General features: G+C 44.3%; 1 protein-coding gene across 1 annotated transcript in view; it reads left to right on the forward strand.

Moving 5' to 3' along the window:
- Positions 1-20,698, forward strand: part of LOC115474650 (adenylate cyclase type 5-like) — a 542,557-nt gene that overhangs the window by 332,898 nt on the left and 188,961 nt on the right. Inside the window, exon 8 of the mRNA XM_030210240.1 lies at positions 4,290-4,430. Within this exon, the coding sequence (XP_030066100.1) occupies positions 4,290-4,430 (141 nt within the window). The remainder of the gene's footprint in view (positions 1-4,289; positions 4,431-20,698) is intronic.

Genomic DNA, 20,698 nt, shown 5'->3' on the forward strand with positions numbered 1-20,698 from the left:
TTACAGACTTTAGAAAGTGCTGTTTCTGTCGAGTGAAGAGGGCGAAAACCGGATTGAAGCGGATCAAGGATGGCATGAGAGGAGAGAAAATCAAGGCAGCGGCTGTGGACTGCGCGCTCAAGTGTCTTGGAGAGGAAGGGTAGGAGGGAGATGGGGCGGTAGTTGGAGGGACAGGTAGGGTCTAGTGATGGTTTTTTGAGGAGTGGCGTGACTACAGCATGCTTGAAGGTGTCGGGGACAGTTGCAGTGGAGAGAGAGAGGTTGAGGATATGACAGATGGAGGGGGTGATAGTAGGAGAGATGGTGTTAAGTAAGTTGGTGGGGATGGGATCAGAGGAACAAGTGGTGCATTTTGAGGAGGAAAGAAGGCAGGCGGTTTCCTCCTCGGAGATATCAGGAAAGGAGGAGAAGGAGGTCTGGGTTGGTTGGTTGAGGGAGAGGGTTGAAGGGTGAAGAGGAGGAGGTGGCTTGGTAGTGAACTCAAGGTTGATCTTTTGCACCTTGTCGCGGAAGTAGTCAGCCAGTGATTGAGGAGAGAGTGACGGGGGGGTGGGAGCGGAGGGCACTTTGAGGAGGGAGTTAAGGGTGGCGAAGAGACGACGAGGGTTAGAGCTGAGAGAATTAGTCAATTGGGTGTAATAGTCCTGTTTGGCAAGGAATAGTGAGGACTGGAAGGAGGATAGCATGAATTTGTAGTGAAGGAAATCTGAATGGGTGCAAGATTTCCTCCAGAGGCGTTCAGCAGATCGGGCGCAGGAGCGAAGGTAACGGATGCAAGGGGTCAGCCAGGGCTGGGGATTAGTACGCCTCGTGGGACGGGAGGTGGATGGTGCAAGGGTGTCCAGAGCAGAGGAGAGAGTGGCATTGTAAGCGGAGACAGCCTCGTCAACAGACTCGGAGGACATGATGGAGGGGAGGAGATTAGAAATACTAGATGATAAGGTGGGAGGGTCAATAATCTGGAGATTCCTGGAAGTAGTGGTTAATGTTGGGCGGAGCTGAGGGGGAGGGTGAAGAAGTGTGAAGGTGATCAGGTGATGATCAGAGACAGGAAGAGCTGAGGTGTGGAAATTGGAGGGTGAGCCGGAAGAGGAGAGGACGAGGTCAAGGCAATGGCCATCACGGTGAGTAGGGGTGGTGGAACATAGCTGGAGGTTGAAGGAGGATGTTAGAGTGAGGAACTGAGAAGCGTGAGAGTTGGACAGGTCATCAACGTGTATGTTGAAGTCTCCGAGAATGAGGGATGGAGATGAGGGTTCAAGAAAAACAGAAAGCCAGGCATCGAAGTCGGTGAGGAAGGAAGGGAGGGATTTATCAGGGGGGCGGTAAATGACTGCCACTCTGAGTGGCAACGGGTAGAATAGACGGATGGAGTGGACTTCAAAGGATGAGAAGCAGTGAGACTGTGGTAGGAGGAGGGGTTGGAAGCTACAGGAGGGCGAGAGTAGTAACCCGACGCCTCCTCCACGGCCAACTAGGCGGGGAGTATGGGAGAAGAGATAGCCTCCATGGCATAGAGCCGCAACTGAGGCAGAGTCGTCAGGGGAGAGCCAGGTTTCAGTTAGGGCAAGCAGGTGAAGGGAATGAGAGATGAAGAGATCGTGGGTGAAGGGAAGTTTGTTGCAGACCGAGTGGGCATTCCACAGTGCACATGAGAAGGGGAGGGAAGAGGGGGGGAGGAGGGGAATAGATATGAGATTGGAGACATCCCGGAAACGTTTGCATGGATAGGACGAGGACAGGTGTGGGGGACCTGGATTGGGATTGATGTCTCCTGCGGATAGCAGGAGGAGGAGCAAGAGAGTGCGGAGGAGGGTGGGGGAGGTAGGGCGACGAAGGCGACGAAGACGGGATGCGCTTAGGAGGAATGGGGATGGGTTAATGGCAGGAAGGAAGTGTTGAAGGTTGAGAGCTAGGAAGGAGGAGGGGGACAGGAGAGATGGTGAGGTGGTGAGGGACGGGGGTGAGTAGGGTATTGCAGTAGTGAGCAAGATGGGAGAGGACATGGGTGGGCAGTGAGTTCCAGTGGTAGACAGCGGTAGGGGGAGGGGAAAAAGATTAGGAAGGGACAGGGCAAGGAAGAGAATGTGTAAAGGGGCCATAAGTAGTAACTGAGGTGTTACGGGTATATATGTAGTGACTGAGGTGTTAAGCGATAGATAGAACGGCAGAGCTGGATTAGAGGCTTAAAACTGGAATGGTAGGCAGACCCATTACAACAGTCCAGACAAGCTGAAATTAAAGTGTGAACTAATGTACAAAGCGCTACCAGATATGGGAGCAAATATAGTCCCAGGCTGGAAAAAACATTTCCATACAGTCTTATTAATCTGCTCGTGTCTGGAAAGGCGTCAGTTTAACCATAGTCGCAGAATTCTCACCGAATGATTTGGTTATAAAAAAGACATCCTCTAGCAGTTCAACTGCATCTGACATCAGACCCATAGCATGTCTGGTTTTTTTTGACAGGTTCAATTTCAATTTGTTTGAACATAACCAATGTTCAGCATTACATAGATATTCGTTCATTTTTTAAATTGACATTTCTCCATCTTCCTTTTAATGTAATTGTCTCTGCTATTTCTAATTCATCTTCTATTGGTTTGTGTATGGTTTATTCAATATTTTATATTTATTAAAGTTGGTCTGATCAGGGCACTATATATGAGAGGGGGAAAGGGAAATGGGACTTGATATACCGCCTTTCTGTGGTATTTTGCAACTACATTCAAAGCGGTTTACATATATACAGGTACTTATTTTGTACCTGGAGCAATGGAGGGTTAAGTGACTTGCCCAGAGTCACAAGGAGCTGCAGTAGGAATCGAACCCAGTTCCCCAGGATCAAAGTCCGAGGAAATTATTATTATTATTCCTAAATAGCAAGAGAGCTCCTCTAGCCTTGGAGTACCAGACACCAGTCAAAATACCATGCCAAACACAGTACATAAATATTTTGGTCATATGTACAATTCACCTTAGAAACTATGAAAAGAGACTAGATTTTGGCACCTGATTTTTATTTCACAATCAGTGGCCTTTTGGAACAGCACCTCCTCCAGGAAAAAAAAAAACACCCTGTAAAAAGCCACTGGCCTTTCCAAACCCTTCCTTTGCCCCACCCTTCACTCATAGGCACCCGGTATAAGAGGCTTGGGCAGGCTAAGCCTCCCCTGCTGTGCTCTGAGAGGTTTAAATTGTTGATTTACCTCCATCCTCACAGCAGGAGCTGCAGTGAAAGCCCTCTAAGCCTTGTGTAACCAATTGTAGAAATTGGTTTATGGTTTGTTTACCTTACTGCTGGGAGAGCAGGGGAGGGGGGGGGGGGGTTGGCTGGGTTGCCAGGGAGATATTTAATGAGGATGACTTCCTGACCTGCACTGAGAACAGATAGCAGCAGAATCGGACAACCAGACAACAAAGGTAGAAAAGATCATTTTATTTTCATTATAGTGTTTGGAATATGTCCACTTTGAGAATCAGGTGCTCAACATTAAAAGTTTATATTTATTTACTTATTTATGGCATTTTATCCCACATTAAACATGAAGTAGGGTGTTTTGTGGCTCTACATGAGAATTGTGATGATATGATCCCTTGTTTCATATTGTTGACGGTCTGCATTTTTCGTATGTGTGGTATATTGGTGTATTACTAGGTTCTGCCCAGTGTAATATTTATGGTACAGTAAGGTTCTGAGTGTGTTTTTGCACAAAGTTGTGCATAGTGTTTTGCAGTTGAGCGATTGTGGTTAGAATATGCGTTGAGCAACCACTTTATTCTTTGACATATGATACATATCTAATATCTAAATTTAATAAAAGGTATTAATTGTGACTTTTATTTTTATTTATTTTTTTTTTCTGTGTGTTATCAGACAATTATGGATTTAAGCTCCACCCCTGGCCCCACCCCCTTTAGCCTCCCCAAACAGTTGGGCCACCGAGCGCCTATGCCTTCACTCCCTCATCTGCAGCAATGTGAGCCTCTTCCACACTGGCACCTTTTTGTTCATGTGTGGGTTTTTTTTACAGGCCCTATTGTCCTTGAGATTTATCCTACAGAACACTGATCAGAAGCAACAGCTTACTCCAAAACAAGAGTGGCCAGTCATACAGGAGTTTTACTGGAGCCACTTTGGGGGGAGGGGGGGAGGGAGTTAAAGGGAAGCTTAAAAGAGAAGGATTTTGCAGAAGGACTTGAAGGATTTTTGAAGGTTTTGAGACAGATTTCAGAGGGATTCAGAATAAGGACGGCAATTAATTATCTTCTTCTTCTTCTCCCATCAGAAAGAAGAAAAAGCCATGATTGCAAAGATGAACAGGCAGCGTACAAATTCCATTGGGCATAACCCTTCACCCTGGGGCATCGATCGACCTTTTTACAACCATCTCACTACACACCAGGTCTCCAAAGAGATGAAAAGAATGGTAAGTATTTTCTACAATGTTTATTATGTGATTGTTGGGTTAGTATGAAGGAGCATTCAGTTGGAAAGGACCTTCAACTAATTCTAAAGAGGGCAATTTTCATACTTCCCGTGTAGCTGCAAATTCTCCGAGGACAAGCAGACTGCTTGTTCTCACATATGGGTCGACGTCCGCGTTGGCCCAGGAATCGGCATTTTGCAAGCAAAATATTAAAAAATGTTTTGCCAGAGTTTTCTGGTGCGCGTGCAGCGTGAGCGCGTTCCCTCAGTTTTCTTTTCTCCGCGTTGAGGTGCGGTAGTATTTTTCTGCGCTCCTCTCAGGCCCAGGAAAGAGTCTTCGAGTTTTCGCTTTTTTCTCCTAATTTTTTCTTTAGTTTATTATTATTGTCATTAAAAAAAAAAAAGTTCCCGTAGTGTACTTCAAGTTTCCTTTGTTTTTCTTCGCGGTCGGGTTATTCCCTTATTTTTCTGCCCTTTTTCTTTTATCAGGCCCAATCGCGTCTTTTGATTTCGCCGAAGCCGTTTTTCCTTCCATGTCATCGAAGACACCCAGCGGCTTCAAACGTACTCGGTGCTGATACTCACGCCTGGTATATCCAATGCCTTGGGCCCGACCATAGCCCAGCCGCTTGCAGTCTGTGTCTTCGTATGAAGAAGCAGACCCAAGCATCTCAAGAAGCCCAACGAGAAAAGCTTTTGGGGGCTCAGTTCGGTCCTTCGACGTCAACATCAGTACCGAGGTCGGTGGCATCGACATCGAGAGAAGCATCGACGTCGGGAGTGGAGGTAATGGCTGCTGAAAGACCAATTTGCGCTGGGAGCAGTGAGGCATCGAGTAGGTCTCCACCTGCTTCGAGGCCTCCTGTTATGCAGGCCCCCCAGGACCGACCTTCGTTGGATCCGGCCCCGAGGAGACGTGAGGATTCCACGTCCTCCTCATCGGTACCGAGGAGTCTCAATGACGGGCGTTGAGCGAAGGCGAAGAAGCACCATCATCGTTCTCCTTTGACACATGATGCCGGGAGCTCCGGGGTGTCGAGGAAATCGGCACCCGATAAGCGTCGGTGCCGAGAGGATCGCTCCCCCTCTGTTCAGGAGGTGCCGATGCGTTGGTCTTCTGGCAGCCTGGTACCTGCTCCCGAGCCTTGACAGATTCTGCCACCAGCTCCTTTACCGACCCCGCAGCCTTGTCTGACGGCGGCTCTCGACGAGCCCATCAGGGCCCTGCTTCCAGAGCTTCTGGAAGGATTGCTGCGCCAGTCTGCTTCGGTGTCGGGGGTGCTTGCGCCTTCCGTACCGTCTGCTGCAGCGGCATCTGGCCCTTCGCCTGTGGTGAGGTCCCTGACCTCGGTGCCGCCTACGGCATCGGTGTCAGCTGCCACCCAGGTCAACTCCCCTTTGACGTCGGTGGAGGAAGCTTCACCACAGTCCAGGCAGGCGTCGACTTCTCGGCGCCGCCATTGAGGACGTCACTTCTCGGCGTTGAGGCAGGCTCACTTAAAGTCAGCCTCCATTGGCTAGCAGATTGCATTTCCTTCACTTATGCACAAGCTGGGCTGACTCTAGAGGGCCATGTCACAGCTCATAATGTTAGAGCCATGGCTGCGTCAATGGCTCACTTAAAGTCAGCCTCCATTGAAGAGATTTGCAAGGCTGCAACGTGGTCATCAGTCCACACATTCACATCTCACTACTGCCTTCAGCAGGATACCCGACGCGACAGTCAGTTTGGGCAATCAGTGCTACAGAATCTGTTCCGGGTTTAGAATCCAACTCCACCCCCGCTAGACCCATTTTTGTTCTGTTCCAGGTGCACTCCCAGTTAGTTGTTTATGGTTTCAGGTCAATCTATGTTATGTCCTTGCCGTTGCGAGGCCCAATTGACCAGTGTTCATTGTTTTGATTGAGCCTGGTTGCTAGGGATACCCCACATATGAGAACAAGCAGCCTGCTAGTCCTCGGAGAAAGCGAAGATACTTACCTGTAGCAGGTATTTTCCGAGGACAGCAGGCTGATAGTTCTCACAAACCCGCCCTCCTCCCCTTTGGAGTTGTTATTTGCTTCTTTTTATGCTTTTTGATTTAACTGAGGGAACGCACTCACGTGACGGGTGGGAAATCGGTCCGCGCATGCTCGGTGCGCGCTGCACGTGCGCCAGAAGACTCTGGCAAAACTTTTTTAATATTTTGCTTGCAAAATGCCGATTCCTGGGCCGACGCGGACGTCGACCCGCATGTAAGTATGTTCGCTGTCTGTGGGGACCTTCTACCTGTGGTAGCAGTTTCAAAGTGAAAGTTGTGCATTCTTTTACGCACATACAAGGTGGGCAGTTTTCAAGGAGCTTATTTCCATAGGAGGAAAGGCTTTAAAAATTGCCTTTCCAAATGGCTCAGGATAATGACCTCAAGTAGAAACAGGTCTGAGAAATGCGAAGGACAGGAAAAAAAAACTTTGAGTTTCACTTTGAGCATGGAAGTTATCAACAAATATTAAAATACACCATTAGATAGTACAGCACTGAGTGGGATTGTTGTATAGACAGTCAAAAAAACATGATGTGGGAGGTTTCAGGATAAATTAAGATTGCTGCCACTTCTCAGGTCAACCGAACAGAATGATCCAGCCTTGGCTTGCTCCAATTCATGCATTGATTTATAACTCTTATTTTCTTAAGGAAATTAATGGTAAAAGTGATGAAAGCAAGCATGGTTTCTGGGGATATAACTTCAGTGATTGACAAAACCCGTGTTCGTTAAAATCCATCAGTCGGTACAAAAAGATGGAAATGGTACACTCATAGATCTGCAATGTTTTCCTTTCCAGCTATCGTTACTGCTGTGTACACTGCTGGCTATTAAAAACAGACAGTATTACATAGTGACTAATGACAGGCTCACTGGGTTTGACTTGAAAATAGTAATAAGCTTGTACCACCACAACCCAGTGTCTCAAAAAGGAAAATCTGTCATGCACTAAAAATATTAATGATTGGGTTGGAGTATTTGAAAGACTCAGTTATGCAAGAGTTTGCTCCATTGTGATGTCATAGGTTACCCTTTAAATAGACTCTGCCTGTATGTGCAGGATAATGGTTGGTCTTCACATTGGGTGTGGCCCCAACTAGCACTTCTGTTCCTTCTCTAGTGACTTTGAACACCCAATTGCTGTCTGGTTGCTATAACAACTCAAAGAAAGGTGATTTGCAGCCCCCTCTGTTTTTGTTCCCACACAGGCCTGGATTTTAGAGTAATCACATTGAATGGCTGATTTCATAACAGGATGCCTAGGTTGTCAAGGCTCATGAGTGGATACTGTGTACTTATTTTATAAAGACGTCCAATAGACACCAATTACTTTCAAACTGTTCAGCTAGAATAGAATACGTAACATAGTAACATAGTAGATGACGGCAGAAAAAGACCTGCACGGTCCATCCAGTCTGCCCAAGAAGATAAATTCATATGTGCTACTTTTTTATTTGTACTGTCCTCTTCAGTGCACAGACCGTATAAGTCTGGCCAGCCCTATCCCCGCCTCCCAACCACCAACCCCGCCTCCCAACCACCAGCTCTGGCACAGACCCTATAAGTCTGCCCAGCACTATCCCTGCCTCCCACCACCAGCTCTGGCACAGACCGTATAAGTCTGCACAGCACTATCCCCGCCGCCCAACCACCAGCCCCAGCACAAACCGTATAAGTCTGCCCAGCACTAGTCCCGCCTCCCACCACCAGCTCTGGCACAGACCGTATAAGTCTGCCCAGCACTATCCCCGCCGCCCAACCACCAGCCCCGGCACAGACTGTATAAGTCTGCCCAGCACTAGTCCCGCCTCCCAACCACCAGCCCCAGCATTGACCGTATATGTCTGCCCAGCACTAGCCCTGCCTCCCAACCACCAGCTCTGCCTTTTTAGCAATATGTAAGCCACATTGAACCTACCAGACGGTGGGAAAACGTGGGATACAAATGCAATAAATAAATAAAATGGACTGATGATGGTTGAGGATGAAGATTACCCACTGTGGAAGGAATTTCTGAATGGGTAGACACCTCAAATGGTCCAATAAATTCCAGTGAAGATTGAGTTTGGGATATTTTGTGGTTCATTTATTGGACCATTTGAGGTGTCTACCCATTCAGAAATTCCTTCCACAGTGGGTAATCTTCATCCTCAACCATCATCAGTCCATTTTATTTATTTATTGCATTTGTATCCCACGTTTTCTCACCGTCTGATAGGTTCAATGTGGCTTACATATTGCTAAAAAGGCGGTTACAAAATTTAGATTCATAGAAGTCTAGTACGTAATACAGAAGTACAATAAATGCTTAGGGTGATATATTAGCGTATTGTGAGAGAGGTTAATATTATTGTTTTCCATTTCTGAACTTTTCGTGATGTATGTTGGTGTGGGATTAGGCAGATCCAGGGGGGGGGAAAGACATCTTGAAAAGATGTGTTTTCAGCTTTTTTCTGAATTGTAGGTAGTTTTCTGTGAGTTTCAGGTCTTTGGGTAGTGAGTTCCAAAATTGTGTGCCTATAAACGAGAAGCTGGCGGCATGTGAAGATTTGTATTTTATACCTTTGCAATTGGGGTAGTGAGGGGTTAGGAAGGTTCTTGCTGTTCTCGTCACGTTTCTTAATGGTAGATCGATAAGTCCCGGGATAACATCCTGAATTTAAAATAAAGAATGAATCAGAACCTGGACTTGTGTTCTAAATGTAAAAGCTTAACACAATCCCCAAATTTCTGTTTTGCTTAACATTCTTAATGGGCACATCCATTAATACCAGTTGCGTTGGCAGCTCTTATGAAGGATCCGAAACAATCCACATCATTTCGGTCTTAGCTACATTCATTTGCATCTATACATATATATTCTCAAAATGATCAAATATATTCCCCAAGTATGGAATTTTCCTTCTCCAATAATAAAAAATACTTTTTTTTTTTTTAAGTTTGAGGGCAATTAATGGTATTTTCAATATGACATTCAAATTCGATTTTGGACGTTTTGCAAAAAACATCCAACAATACAGTGCCAAACGTGGTCATTTTCGAATCAGAAAAACATCCGGTTTTTGCTTTCAAAATAGTCCTATTTTAGGTGGTTTTATGCTCAATGTGTCTTTCTTTAAGGGACATTTTCAAACAAAAAACGTCCAAGGGAAAAACGCACAAAAACAAGCCATTGGGATGTTTGGGGGCCAGCAGTCTTACTAGACTGGCCATACAGACATCCCAGTAAAGCAGTGGGGCAGGCTAACGGACACTGCAGTGAACTTCACATAAATGTTCCTATGTACACATCACAATATAACCCCCTTATATTATATGGTGAGCCCTCCAAAAGCCTACTGTACCCAACTGTACACAACTACAATAGCCCTTGTGCCTGCAGGTGTCACCTATATGTGGATTCAGTAGGAATTTTGTGTTTTTTTGGAGTGCTCACTTTCCACCACAAATGAACTAGTTAGAGTAGGATATGGGCCTGGGTCCCCTTCTCTACACTGCACTGACCACTAGGCTACTCTAGGGACCTGCTTGCTTCTCTTAGTGGAATGGCCAATATATCTGCAGCTGTCATAGAGCCTGGTATGTACATTCACTTTCACCTCTTGGGGGGTGGGAGGAGGTCAGTGACCACTAGGGGATTAAGGGGAGGATCGTGCCTTTATCCCTCCAGTGGTCATCTGATCAGTTTAGGCACCTTTTTGGCACTTAGTTGTTATTGAAACAGGTCTAGCCAAAAACGTCCTATTCTATTTGCTCTGGACATTTTTACAATGTTCCATTACTGCAGAAAAATGGCCAAATTGTAAGCCTGTCCGAGTCCTGCCCAAAACACACCCTCTTGAGATTAGACGAACTGTATTGAAAAACGTCTTAAAAATGGGTTTTGAAAATAGTGATTTGGATGTTTTTGCAAAATAAGAAACGTCTGATGGTCTGATAAATTCCAATAAATAATGAAAGCTTGCATTTCACTTTGCAACCTATGTTATTCCAGGAAAAATAACCAGAGCTCAGGGCTGGTGTTACTTTTCCTACCTGGGAATGTTAGTGGCCTGATATTTCTAGACACCAATTTAAAGGGGCTGATGGTGTAAAAAAGATGCATAGTTCACCCCTAGACTTCCATTCCATTGAAGTCACATGAAGGGCGATAAAAGCAATAAAGGGGATGGAATGACTTCCCTTTGAGGAAAGTCTAAAGTGGCTAGGGCTCTTCAGCTTTGAGAAGAGACGGCTGAGGGGAGATATGATAGAGATCTATAAAATAATGAGTGGAGTGGCACAGGTAGATGTGAATCACTTGTTTACTCTTTCCATAAATACTAGGACTAGGGGCCATGCAATGAAGATGCTTAATAGCAAATTTAAAACAAACTGGAGAAAATATTTCTTCACTCAACATATAATTAGACTCTGGAATTCGTTGCTAGAGAATGTGGTAAAAGCAGTTAGCTTAACAGTGTTTAAAAAAGGGTTGGATAACTTCCTAAAAGAAAAGTCCATAAGTCATTATTAAGATGGACTTGGGAAAATCCACTGTGTATTTTTCAGATAAGCAGCATAAAATCTTTTTTCTGTTAGATCGTGCCAGGTACTTGTGATCTGGATTGGCCACTGTTGGAAATGGGATTCTGGACTTTAGACCTTCGGTCTATCTCAGTATCAATATGTTCTTATGTATTGTGAAGGGTCAAGCGCTGCCTCCAACCCTTGTTCCCCCTCCCAAGCCTATCTGAAGTACTACTACTTATCATTTCTAAAGCGCTACTAGATGTACGCAGCGCTGTACACTTGAACAAGAAGAGACAGTCCCTGCTCGACAAAGCTTACAATCTAATTAGGACAGACAAACAGGACAAACAAGAGATAAGGGAATATTAAAGTGAGGATGATAAAATAAGGGTTCTGAACAAGTGAATAAGGGTTAGGAGTTAAAAGCAGCATCAAAACGTAGTGCCCATGACCCCTCATTTTAGTCTCATGATACTACTAGGCTGCTATATAAGGTCTAATGATTAATTAAGTTAGGCCTGGGAGGCCTATGGGAGTGGAGGTCTAGGGGGCCAACAAGGGGTAGTGGTGGACCTTGACCCTTAACAACTCATGTGTCTTTGGGGGGGGGTCTTTTCTGGGGGGAGTTGTAAGGGGTAATTTCAGACCTTGTTTCTTTTCTACAGCACTGGCCTCTTTAAGTGAGGCTTCCTGTGAGCATTGGGCGGCACGTTAGCAGCCGGATGATCACAGGCATCAAGACAGCAGATTTTGCAAGTCACGTTACTCCTTTACTGCAGAAATCACTAACCTGCAATATAGCATTGCTGCAGGTTAGTAAATTCTGCAGTAATCTAATCTGCAGTAAAATGTCATTATTTTACTGTAGCTTAGTAACTTCCCCCCTAAGTCCTTAATTCTCATCTCATATGGCTTTTGATGTGGGTCCTACACCATTTTAGTAGCCCTTCTGTGGACTGCCTCTATCCTATCTATATGCTTTTGGAAGTATGGCTTCCAATATTAGTCATGGTGCTCCAGACGATGATTTGCTGACAGCCTGTACAGAGAAATTATCATTTCCCTTTTCCTTCTAGCTCTTCTCTGTATACTCTGACCTTCCTCTGCTACTTGTCACACTGTTTTCCTGTCTTGACATTATCACAAAAAGTAACACGTTGAGGGGCATTTTCGACCGGGGACGCCCATCTCCGAGGACGGCGCTGCGAAGGGTTGGGGCCGACCGTATTATCGAATGGGATGGGTGTCCATCTTTCGTTTCGATAATACGGTTGGGGGCACCCAAATCTCAACATTTAGGTCAACATTAAAGATAGTCGACCTAAATGCTGAGATTGCCAGATTTAGAGGTGGGCGCCCTCGGTTTTCGCTGATAATGGAAACCGATGGCGCCCATCTCAAAAACGAACAAATCCAAGGCATTTGGTCGTGGGAGGGGCCAGGATTCGTAGTGCACTGGTCCCCCTCACGTGCCAGGGCACCAACCGGGCACCCTAGGGGGCACTACATTGGACTTTGCAAATTGGTCCCAGGTGCATAGCTCCCTTACCTTGGATGCTGAGCTCCCCAACCCCCCCCCAAAACCCACTCCCCACAACTATATACCACTACCATAGCCCTAAGGGGTGAAGGGGGGCACCTACATGTGGGTACAGTGGGTTTCTGGTGGGTTTTGAAGGGCTCCCATTTTCCACCACAAATGTAACAGGTGGGGGGGGGGATGGGCCTGGGTCCGCCTGCCTGAAGTCCACTGCACCCACTAAAACTGCTCCAGGGACCTGTATACTGCTGCGATGGACCTGAGTATGACATTTGAGGCTGGCATAGAGGCTGGCAAAAAACGTTTTTAAAGTTGTTGTTTTTTTTTTAGGGTGGGAGGGGGTTAGTGACCACTGGGGGAGTCAGGGGAGGTGAACCCCGATTCCCTCCGGTGGTCATCTGGTCAGTTTGGGCACTTTTTTGGGACTTGGACCTGAAAAAAAAGGGACCAAATAAAGTGAACCAAATTCTCACCAGGGACACCCTTCTTTTTTTTCCACTATCGGCCGAGGGCGCCTATCTCTTAAGCACGCCCCTGCACGCCCCTGTCCCGCCTTCGCTACCCTTCCGACACACCCCCGGGAACTTTGGCCGTCCCGGCGATGGAAAGCAGTTGGGGACGCCCAAAATCGGCTTTCGATATTGCCGATTTGTGCGCCCCTGAGAGAATGACGCCCATCTCCCAATTTGTGTCGAAAAATGGGCGCCCTTCTCTTTCGAAAATGAGCTGGCAAGTCTCTCTTCTGGTTGGCACATAGAGGTCTCTCCGTCTCTTGCATTCCCGAATCCCAAATGACTCTGCACCTGTTTTTGCATTAAACCTTAGCTGCCAAGCACTTCTCCTGTCCTCATAGACATGCCTCTCAGGAATAACAATGCTGACACATCATTTATATGATTATACTTTTTGAGACTGATATTCAGCTGCATGGAGAAAGTACACTTTAATATATCTAACTTAAGCAGTTTCAAATCATATTTAGCGGTGCTACCCATTTAGATGGTACCACTGAATATCCGTCTTTTACTTGAAATGTCTAAGTTGGACATTTCAGGTTATACCTATCATTTGTGTAGGCTGCCAAGACATAAAGGACTAGATTCTATATATCACACGTACAACGTTTGCACTGAAACGAAATGCACCTAGGTGTATTCTATAGCATACTTCTAGATTTAGGCATAGTTTATAGAATAAGCCTAAAGTTACATTCAGTTTATAGAATATGATGAGTTCCTGTCCACACAACTAAATTTAGTCGTGGGCAGTCACGCCAACTTGTTGTAAATCCAGACGCCTAAATTAGGCTCTGGTGTATTCTGTAACAACGCGCCTAAATTCTGTACATCCAAAGTTTATCCATTCAACTGTCTTCAATTTTTAAAAAAAGTACTCTAGAAGTGCACTTGTATACAATAATGTGCTATTTCCTTGTTTCTTTATTTTTTGTTTGATTTTCTTGCATATTTCTTTATTTATTTTTATTTATTTATTGCATTTGTACCCCACATTTTCCCACCTATATGCAGGCTCAATGTGGCTTACAAGCGCCTGTTATGGCATCGCCATTCCAGGAGACTGATACAATTGGTGTTACAAAAAGATTTTAGATGAAGAGAAAAAAAGGTCTAATCAAAGTTATAGAAAGAGATAAATATCAGATTAGGGTGATGTGGTGAGGTGTTGTAATTAGCTATGGGTTTTCATTGTAGGCCTTGTTGAAGAAATAGGTTTTCAAAGATTTACGAAAGGTAGTTATGTCGTTAATCGTTTTCAAGTCAGTTGGTAGTGCAGTCCACAGCTGTGTACTCATGTAGGAGAAGCTGGTCGCGTGTGATAGCTTGTATTTAAGTCCTTTGCAGTTGGGGAAGTGTAGATTAAGGAATTTGCGGGCTGATCTTTTAGCATTTCTGGGAGGCAGGTCTACGAGGTTTTGCATGTAGCTTGGGATTTCTCCGTGGATGATTTTATGAACAATCGTACAGATCTTGAACGCGATACGTTCTTTGAGTGGGAGCCAGTGAAGTTTTTTTCATAGAGGTTTCGCACTTTCATATTTTGTTTTGCCTAATATGAGTCTGGCTGCAGTATTCTGGGCTGTTTGAAGTTTCTTGATGGTCTGTTCTTTGCAGCCAGTGTATAGTGCGTTGCAGTAGTCCAGGTGACTTAGCACCATTGACTGTACCAGGGTACAGAAGATGGATCTTGGAAAGAAAAGTTTTACTCTTTTGAGTTTCCACATGGAGTGGAACATCTTTTTCGTTGTGTTCTTCACGTGGGTGTCGAGTGTGAGATTTCTGTCTATGGTCACTCCCAGAATTTTCAGATTATTTGAGACTGGAAGAGGTAGGTTTGGTGTAGATATGGTGGTGAAGTTGCTTGTGTTATGTTGTGAGGTGAGTATAAGGCATTGTGTTTTTTCTGCGTTAAGTTTTAACTGGAATGCATCAGCCCAGGAGTGCATGATTTGGAGGCTTTGATTAATCTCATTTATTGTTCTTGTAACTTATTGAAAATTTTGAATAAAAAAAAAGACGTGCAGCTGCCACTGACAATGACTGTATAAGTGCTTTTAAATATCTTCCAAATATTAAAGTGTATTCAAACTTGTAGAAACAAATACTGGCAGATTCCAACATTTGCTATGAGTCATGGCACGGACACTTTAAAGCAAAAAATATAAATACATATGTGGTTTCCCTTTAGAGATCTCAGCTCCACGATAATATTATAAAATAAACAATAAATCCACCCTAGCTGTTATGACAAATCTAGTTGAATTTATTTATTTATTTATTGCATTTGTATCCCACATTTTCCCACCTATTTGCAGGCCTCAATGTGGCTTACAATGTATCGATATTGGTAGATAATAGATTGGAAGATAACAATTAGTGTTACATAGAGAACCTGAATAACATAATAGAAATTAAATAGGCAGATATAAGAAAAAAAAAACAGTTCTGATTATAGGTAAGGTGGAGATGTGTTACATTTACAATTGGTGATCTTTGTTGAAGAGGTGGGTCTTCAGAGATTTACGAAAGTTAGTTCATAAGTTTTTAAGTTGAGCGGTAATGCGTTCCATAACTGTGTAGTCAGGTAAGAAAAGTTTGACGCATGCGTTAGTTTGTATTTTAGACCTTTACAGCTGGGGAAGTGAAGATTAAGGAATGTGCGGGATGACCTTTTAGCGTTCCTGGGTGGCAGGTCTACCAGATCTGACATGTAGGCTGGGGCATCTCCGTGAATGATTTTATGAACTAGAGAGCATACCTTGAACGTGGTGCGTTCTTTAAGTGGAAGCCAGTGTAACTTTTCCCTTAGGGGTTTAGCACTTTCATATTTTGTTTTTCCAAATATGAGTCTGGCTGCTGTGTTCTGGGCAGTTTGAAGTTTCTTGATGATTTGCTCTTTACAGCCAGCGTAGAGTGCGTTGCAGTAATCAAGGTGACTAAGTACTATTGACTGTACCAGGTTGCGAAAGATGGTCCTTGGGAAGAAAGGTCTTACTCTTTTTAGTTTCCACATTGAATGGAACATCTTCTTGCTTGTATTTTTCACATGACTTTCAAGTGTAAGATTTCGATCAATGGTAACTCCAAGAATTTTCAGGGTGTCTGAAACGGGAAGGGACAAGTTTGGTGTATTTACGGTGATGAATTTGCTCGTATTATGTTGTGAGGTGAGTATAAGACATTGTGTTTTTTCTGCATTAAGTTTCAACTGAAATGCATCCGCCCACGAATGCATGATGTGGAAGCTTTGGTTGAATCCCATTGGACTCTGGTATTCACCACTTGCCTTCTCTTTGCCTGCAAAGTACTGGACATGCTGCTTTTGTTCAGTTTTTATTTATTTATTTGTAACACTTATACCCCGCGCTTTCCCACTTATTAGCAGGTTCAGTTCGGCTTACATAGTATAACAGGTTTACAAACCACCTTATAATTGAAAGAGAAAAACGCCTAGATTTCGACCCAAATCGGGAGATAGACGTTTATCTCACAAAAACGAATAAATCGGTATAATGGAAAGCCGATTTTGGACGTTTTCAACTGCACTCCATCGCGGAAGCGTACAAAGTTGACGGGGGCGTGTCGGAGGCGTGGCGAAGGTGGAACTGGGGCGTGGTTACCGACCGAGGAGAGATGGGCGCCTTTCGCCGATAATGGAAAAAAGTATGCGTTTGTAGCTAGAATTTAGGGCACTTTTCCTGGACCCTGTTTTTTCACGAATAAGGCCCCAAAAAGTGCCCTAATTGACCAGATTACCACCAGAGGGAATCGGGGATGACCTCCCCTGACTCCCCCAGTGGTCACTAACCCCCTCCCACCACAAAAAATGATGTTTCACAACTTTTATTTTCACCCTCAAATGTCATACCCACCTCCCTGGCAGCAGTATGCAGGTCCCTGGAGCAGTTGTTAGGGGGTGCAGTGGACTTCAGGCAGGTGGACCCAGGCCCATCCCCCCCCTACCTGTTACAATTGTGCTGCCTAATGCTTAGTCGTCCAACCCCCCCAAACCCACTGTACCCACATGTAGGTGCCCCCCTTCACCCCTTAGGGCTATAGTAATGGTGTAGACTTGTGGGCAGTGGGTTTTGAGGGGGATTTGGGGGGCTCAACACACAAGGGAAGGGTGCTATGCACCTGGGAGCTCTTTTACCTTTTTTTTTGTTTTTGTAAAAGTGCCCCCTAGGGTGCCCGGTTGGTGTCCTGGCATGTGAGGGGGACCAGTGCACTACGAATCCTGGCCCCTCCCACGAACAAATGCCTTGGATTTATTCATTTTTGAGCTGGGCGCTTTCATTTTCCATTATCACTGAAAAACAAAACGCCCAGCTCACAAATTGTCGAATAAAACATGGACGTCTATTTTTTTCGAAAATACGGTTCGGTCCGCCCCTTCACGGACCCGTTCTCGGAGATAAACGCCCATGGAGATAGACGTTTTCGTTCAATTATGCCCCTCAAAGTAACATAGAATGGATAACAACTGTAATAGAGTGTATAAAGAGGTGGACAATTAGATGTGGGTAAGTAAGATGGGTAATAAAGCTTAATCCACTTAGGTTGCCACAGTAATATCTTATGTGCCAAATGCAGACCTCTTTTTTTTTTTATATATACTTCAGGCTTCCAGATACTATTTTATATCTGCCAGGTTTTTGTAGGGCTGTTCTTACAGTTGAATTTGACTACCAGATAGCCACTCAGTAGCGGTTTTATTATTTGGACAGCCTAACCTGGGTAGCATACAATTAGAATTACAGCCCTTCTTTTCGACATTTGTGAAAGGCACTTCACTAACTGGATGTGTGTGGCTATTCACACCATCCAGTGTTTCCTTTATTGTTTATCGTTTATTTATTTACTATACCGTTTCTAATTGCAATTCACAAAACAGAAAGGTTTACATCTTAAGATAAAATATCATTAAAAAAAAAACCATATAAGAAATCCATTGATTTGATAGAAGAGCACAGCAAAAACTAAGACAACCATTCTAAAAGATACCAATACCAATAGACATTGGACAAGCATTCATAACATACTATATAAGCAAACATATTTTTACTGCGTATTTATTCTGCCTATTTGTCCCCTTTTTTATCTCAGATTATTATCAAAAGTATTTTGAAACAGATACGTTTTCAAAAGTTTACGAAACTGGACATAGGACTCTTCCAATCTAATAATTTTAGGAAGGCAATTCCAATGAGAGGGAGCTAGAAAGAAAAAAGCTGAGTTCCTAGTAGATTCCCATCTAGCCTTTTGTGGTGATGGAATTACTAATCTGTTATCTATGAGCGATCGAAGTGTTCGTGTAGGTGAGTATGGCAGGGTAAGATTAGCTAAATGTGATGGAATCAATAAATATAAGGCTTTATGTGTCAGCGTAAGAATTTTAAATTTTATTCTGGCTTCAGCTGGAAGCCAGTGAAGCTGATATAGAATTGGTGTAATCCTATCATATTTTGAAGCCCTACAGATAATACGAGCCGCAGTATTCTGTATCATCTGCAACCGTTTTACATTTGTCATTAAGGAGTGGCCTGATGGGTGCAAATTGTCTTTTTGTGTGAGCAACAAGTTTTAAAAACCAACAATTTTTGATCGCCAATATTAGGAATTCATTTCTGTATATAGCAAAAAAAATAAATACAATTTTGTGATCAACCATGTAAAATCAGTGAGCAACGCTCCCAAAATGTATGAGCATTAGCTCGTGCTCCCCGCTTAGAGGGAACATTGACACCATCCCCTAGATTCTATATATGGCGCCCAGATGCACATGAAATTTAATTAACGAGCCTTTAGCTATCAATAATTGGGCGCTAACAACCAATTATCGAAGTTAATCGATACTCATTAAAATTTGTGCCCACATCTGGCTGTGCACTATTCTAGAAGGCATGGGCCCAACTCTTCTAGTGCGTAACTCAAAAGAGGACATTCCGAACAGTTGCGTCCGTAGTTATACGCCCTCAGCACACCTAACTTGGGCATCAGCGTTTATACTGGGTTTCAGAAGGCTTAAGTCTGGCACCTAAAGTTAGGTTACTACTACTAGGTACTACTTTTCATTTCTACAGTACTACTAGATGTACGCAGCACTGTACACTAAACATGTCAGAGAACGTCCCTGCTCAATAGAACTTACAATCTATTCCAGACAGGCAAACAAGAATCAGCGCTAAGCACAATTCTATAAAGAGCATGCTTAAAAGTTTTTATTATTGGCAGACTTTTAATATTGAATATGCTGCATTTGGGAAGATTTTGTAGAGAGGTGTGGTAGCCGTGTTAGTCCACTCTTAAGGTTATCAATAGAAATCAAACAAAATAAAACATGGAAAAGAAAATAAGATGATGCCTTTTTTATTTTATTTATTTTTGTTACATTTGTACCCTGTGCTTTCCCACTCATTGCAGGCTCAATGCAGCTTACATGGGGCAATGGAGGGTTAAGTGACTTGCCCAGAGTCACAAGGAGCTGCCTGTGCCTGAAGTGGGAATTGAACTCAGTTCCTCAGCTCCCCAGGACAAACATCCACCACCCTAACCACTAGGCCACTCCTCCACTGTTGCTACTATTTGAGATTCTACATGGAATGTTGCTATTCCACTAGCAACATTCCATGTAGAAGTTGGCCCTTGCAGATCACCAATGTGGCCGCGCAGGCTTCTGCTTCTGTGAGTCTGACGTCCTGCAAGTCACTTAACCCTCCATTGCCCCATATAAGCCACATTGAGCCTGCCATGAGTGGGAAAGCGCAGGGTACAAATGTAACAAAAATAAAATAGATACTATTGGAGATTCTACATGGAATGTTGCTATTCCACTAGCAACATTCCATGTAGAAGGCTGCGCAGGCTTCTGTTTCTGTGAGTCTGACGTCTTGCACGTACGTGCAGGACGTCAGACTCACAGAAGCAGAAGCCTGCGCGGCCACATGGTGATCTGCAAGGGCTGACTTCTACATGGAATGTTGGAATAGCAACATTCCATGTAGAATCTCAAATAGTAGCAACAGTGGAGGAGTGGCCTAGTGGTTAGGGTGGTGGACTTTGGTCCTGGGGAACTGAGGAACTGAGTTTGATTTCCACTTTAGGCACAGGCAGCTCCTTGTGACTCTGGGCTAGTCACTTAACCCTCCATTGCCCCATGTAAGCCACATTGAGCCTGCCATGAGTGGGATAGATACTATTGGCGATTCTACATGGAATGTTGCTACTATTGGAGATTCTACATAGAATGTTGCTATTGCACTAGCAACATTCCATGTAGAAGTCAGCCCTTTCAGATCACCAATGTGGCTGCACAGGCTTCTGCTTCTGTGAGTCTGACGTCCTGCACATACGTGCGGGATGTCAGACTCACAGAAACAGAAGCCTGCGCAGCCTTCTACATGGAATGTTGCTAGTGGAATAGCAACATTCCATGTAGAATCTCCAATAGTATCTATTTTATTTTTGTTACATTTGTACCCCGCACTTTCCCACTCATCGCAGGCTCAATGCGGCTTACATGGGGCAATGGAGGGTTTGGAGGGTTAAGTGACTTGTCTAGAGTCACAAGGAGCTGCCTATGCCTGAAGTGGGAATCCAACTCAGTCCCTCAGTTCTCCAGGACCAAAGTAACTTAATACATTTCTTGATTAGCTTACACCCCCACCCTCCCACC

This window comes from Microcaecilia unicolor, chromosome 7, assembly GCF_901765095.1.
Source record: "Microcaecilia unicolor chromosome 7, aMicUni1.1, whole genome shotgun sequence".
NCBI classification, from domain to species: Eukaryota; Metazoa; Chordata; class Amphibia; order Gymnophiona; family Siphonopidae; genus Microcaecilia; species Microcaecilia unicolor.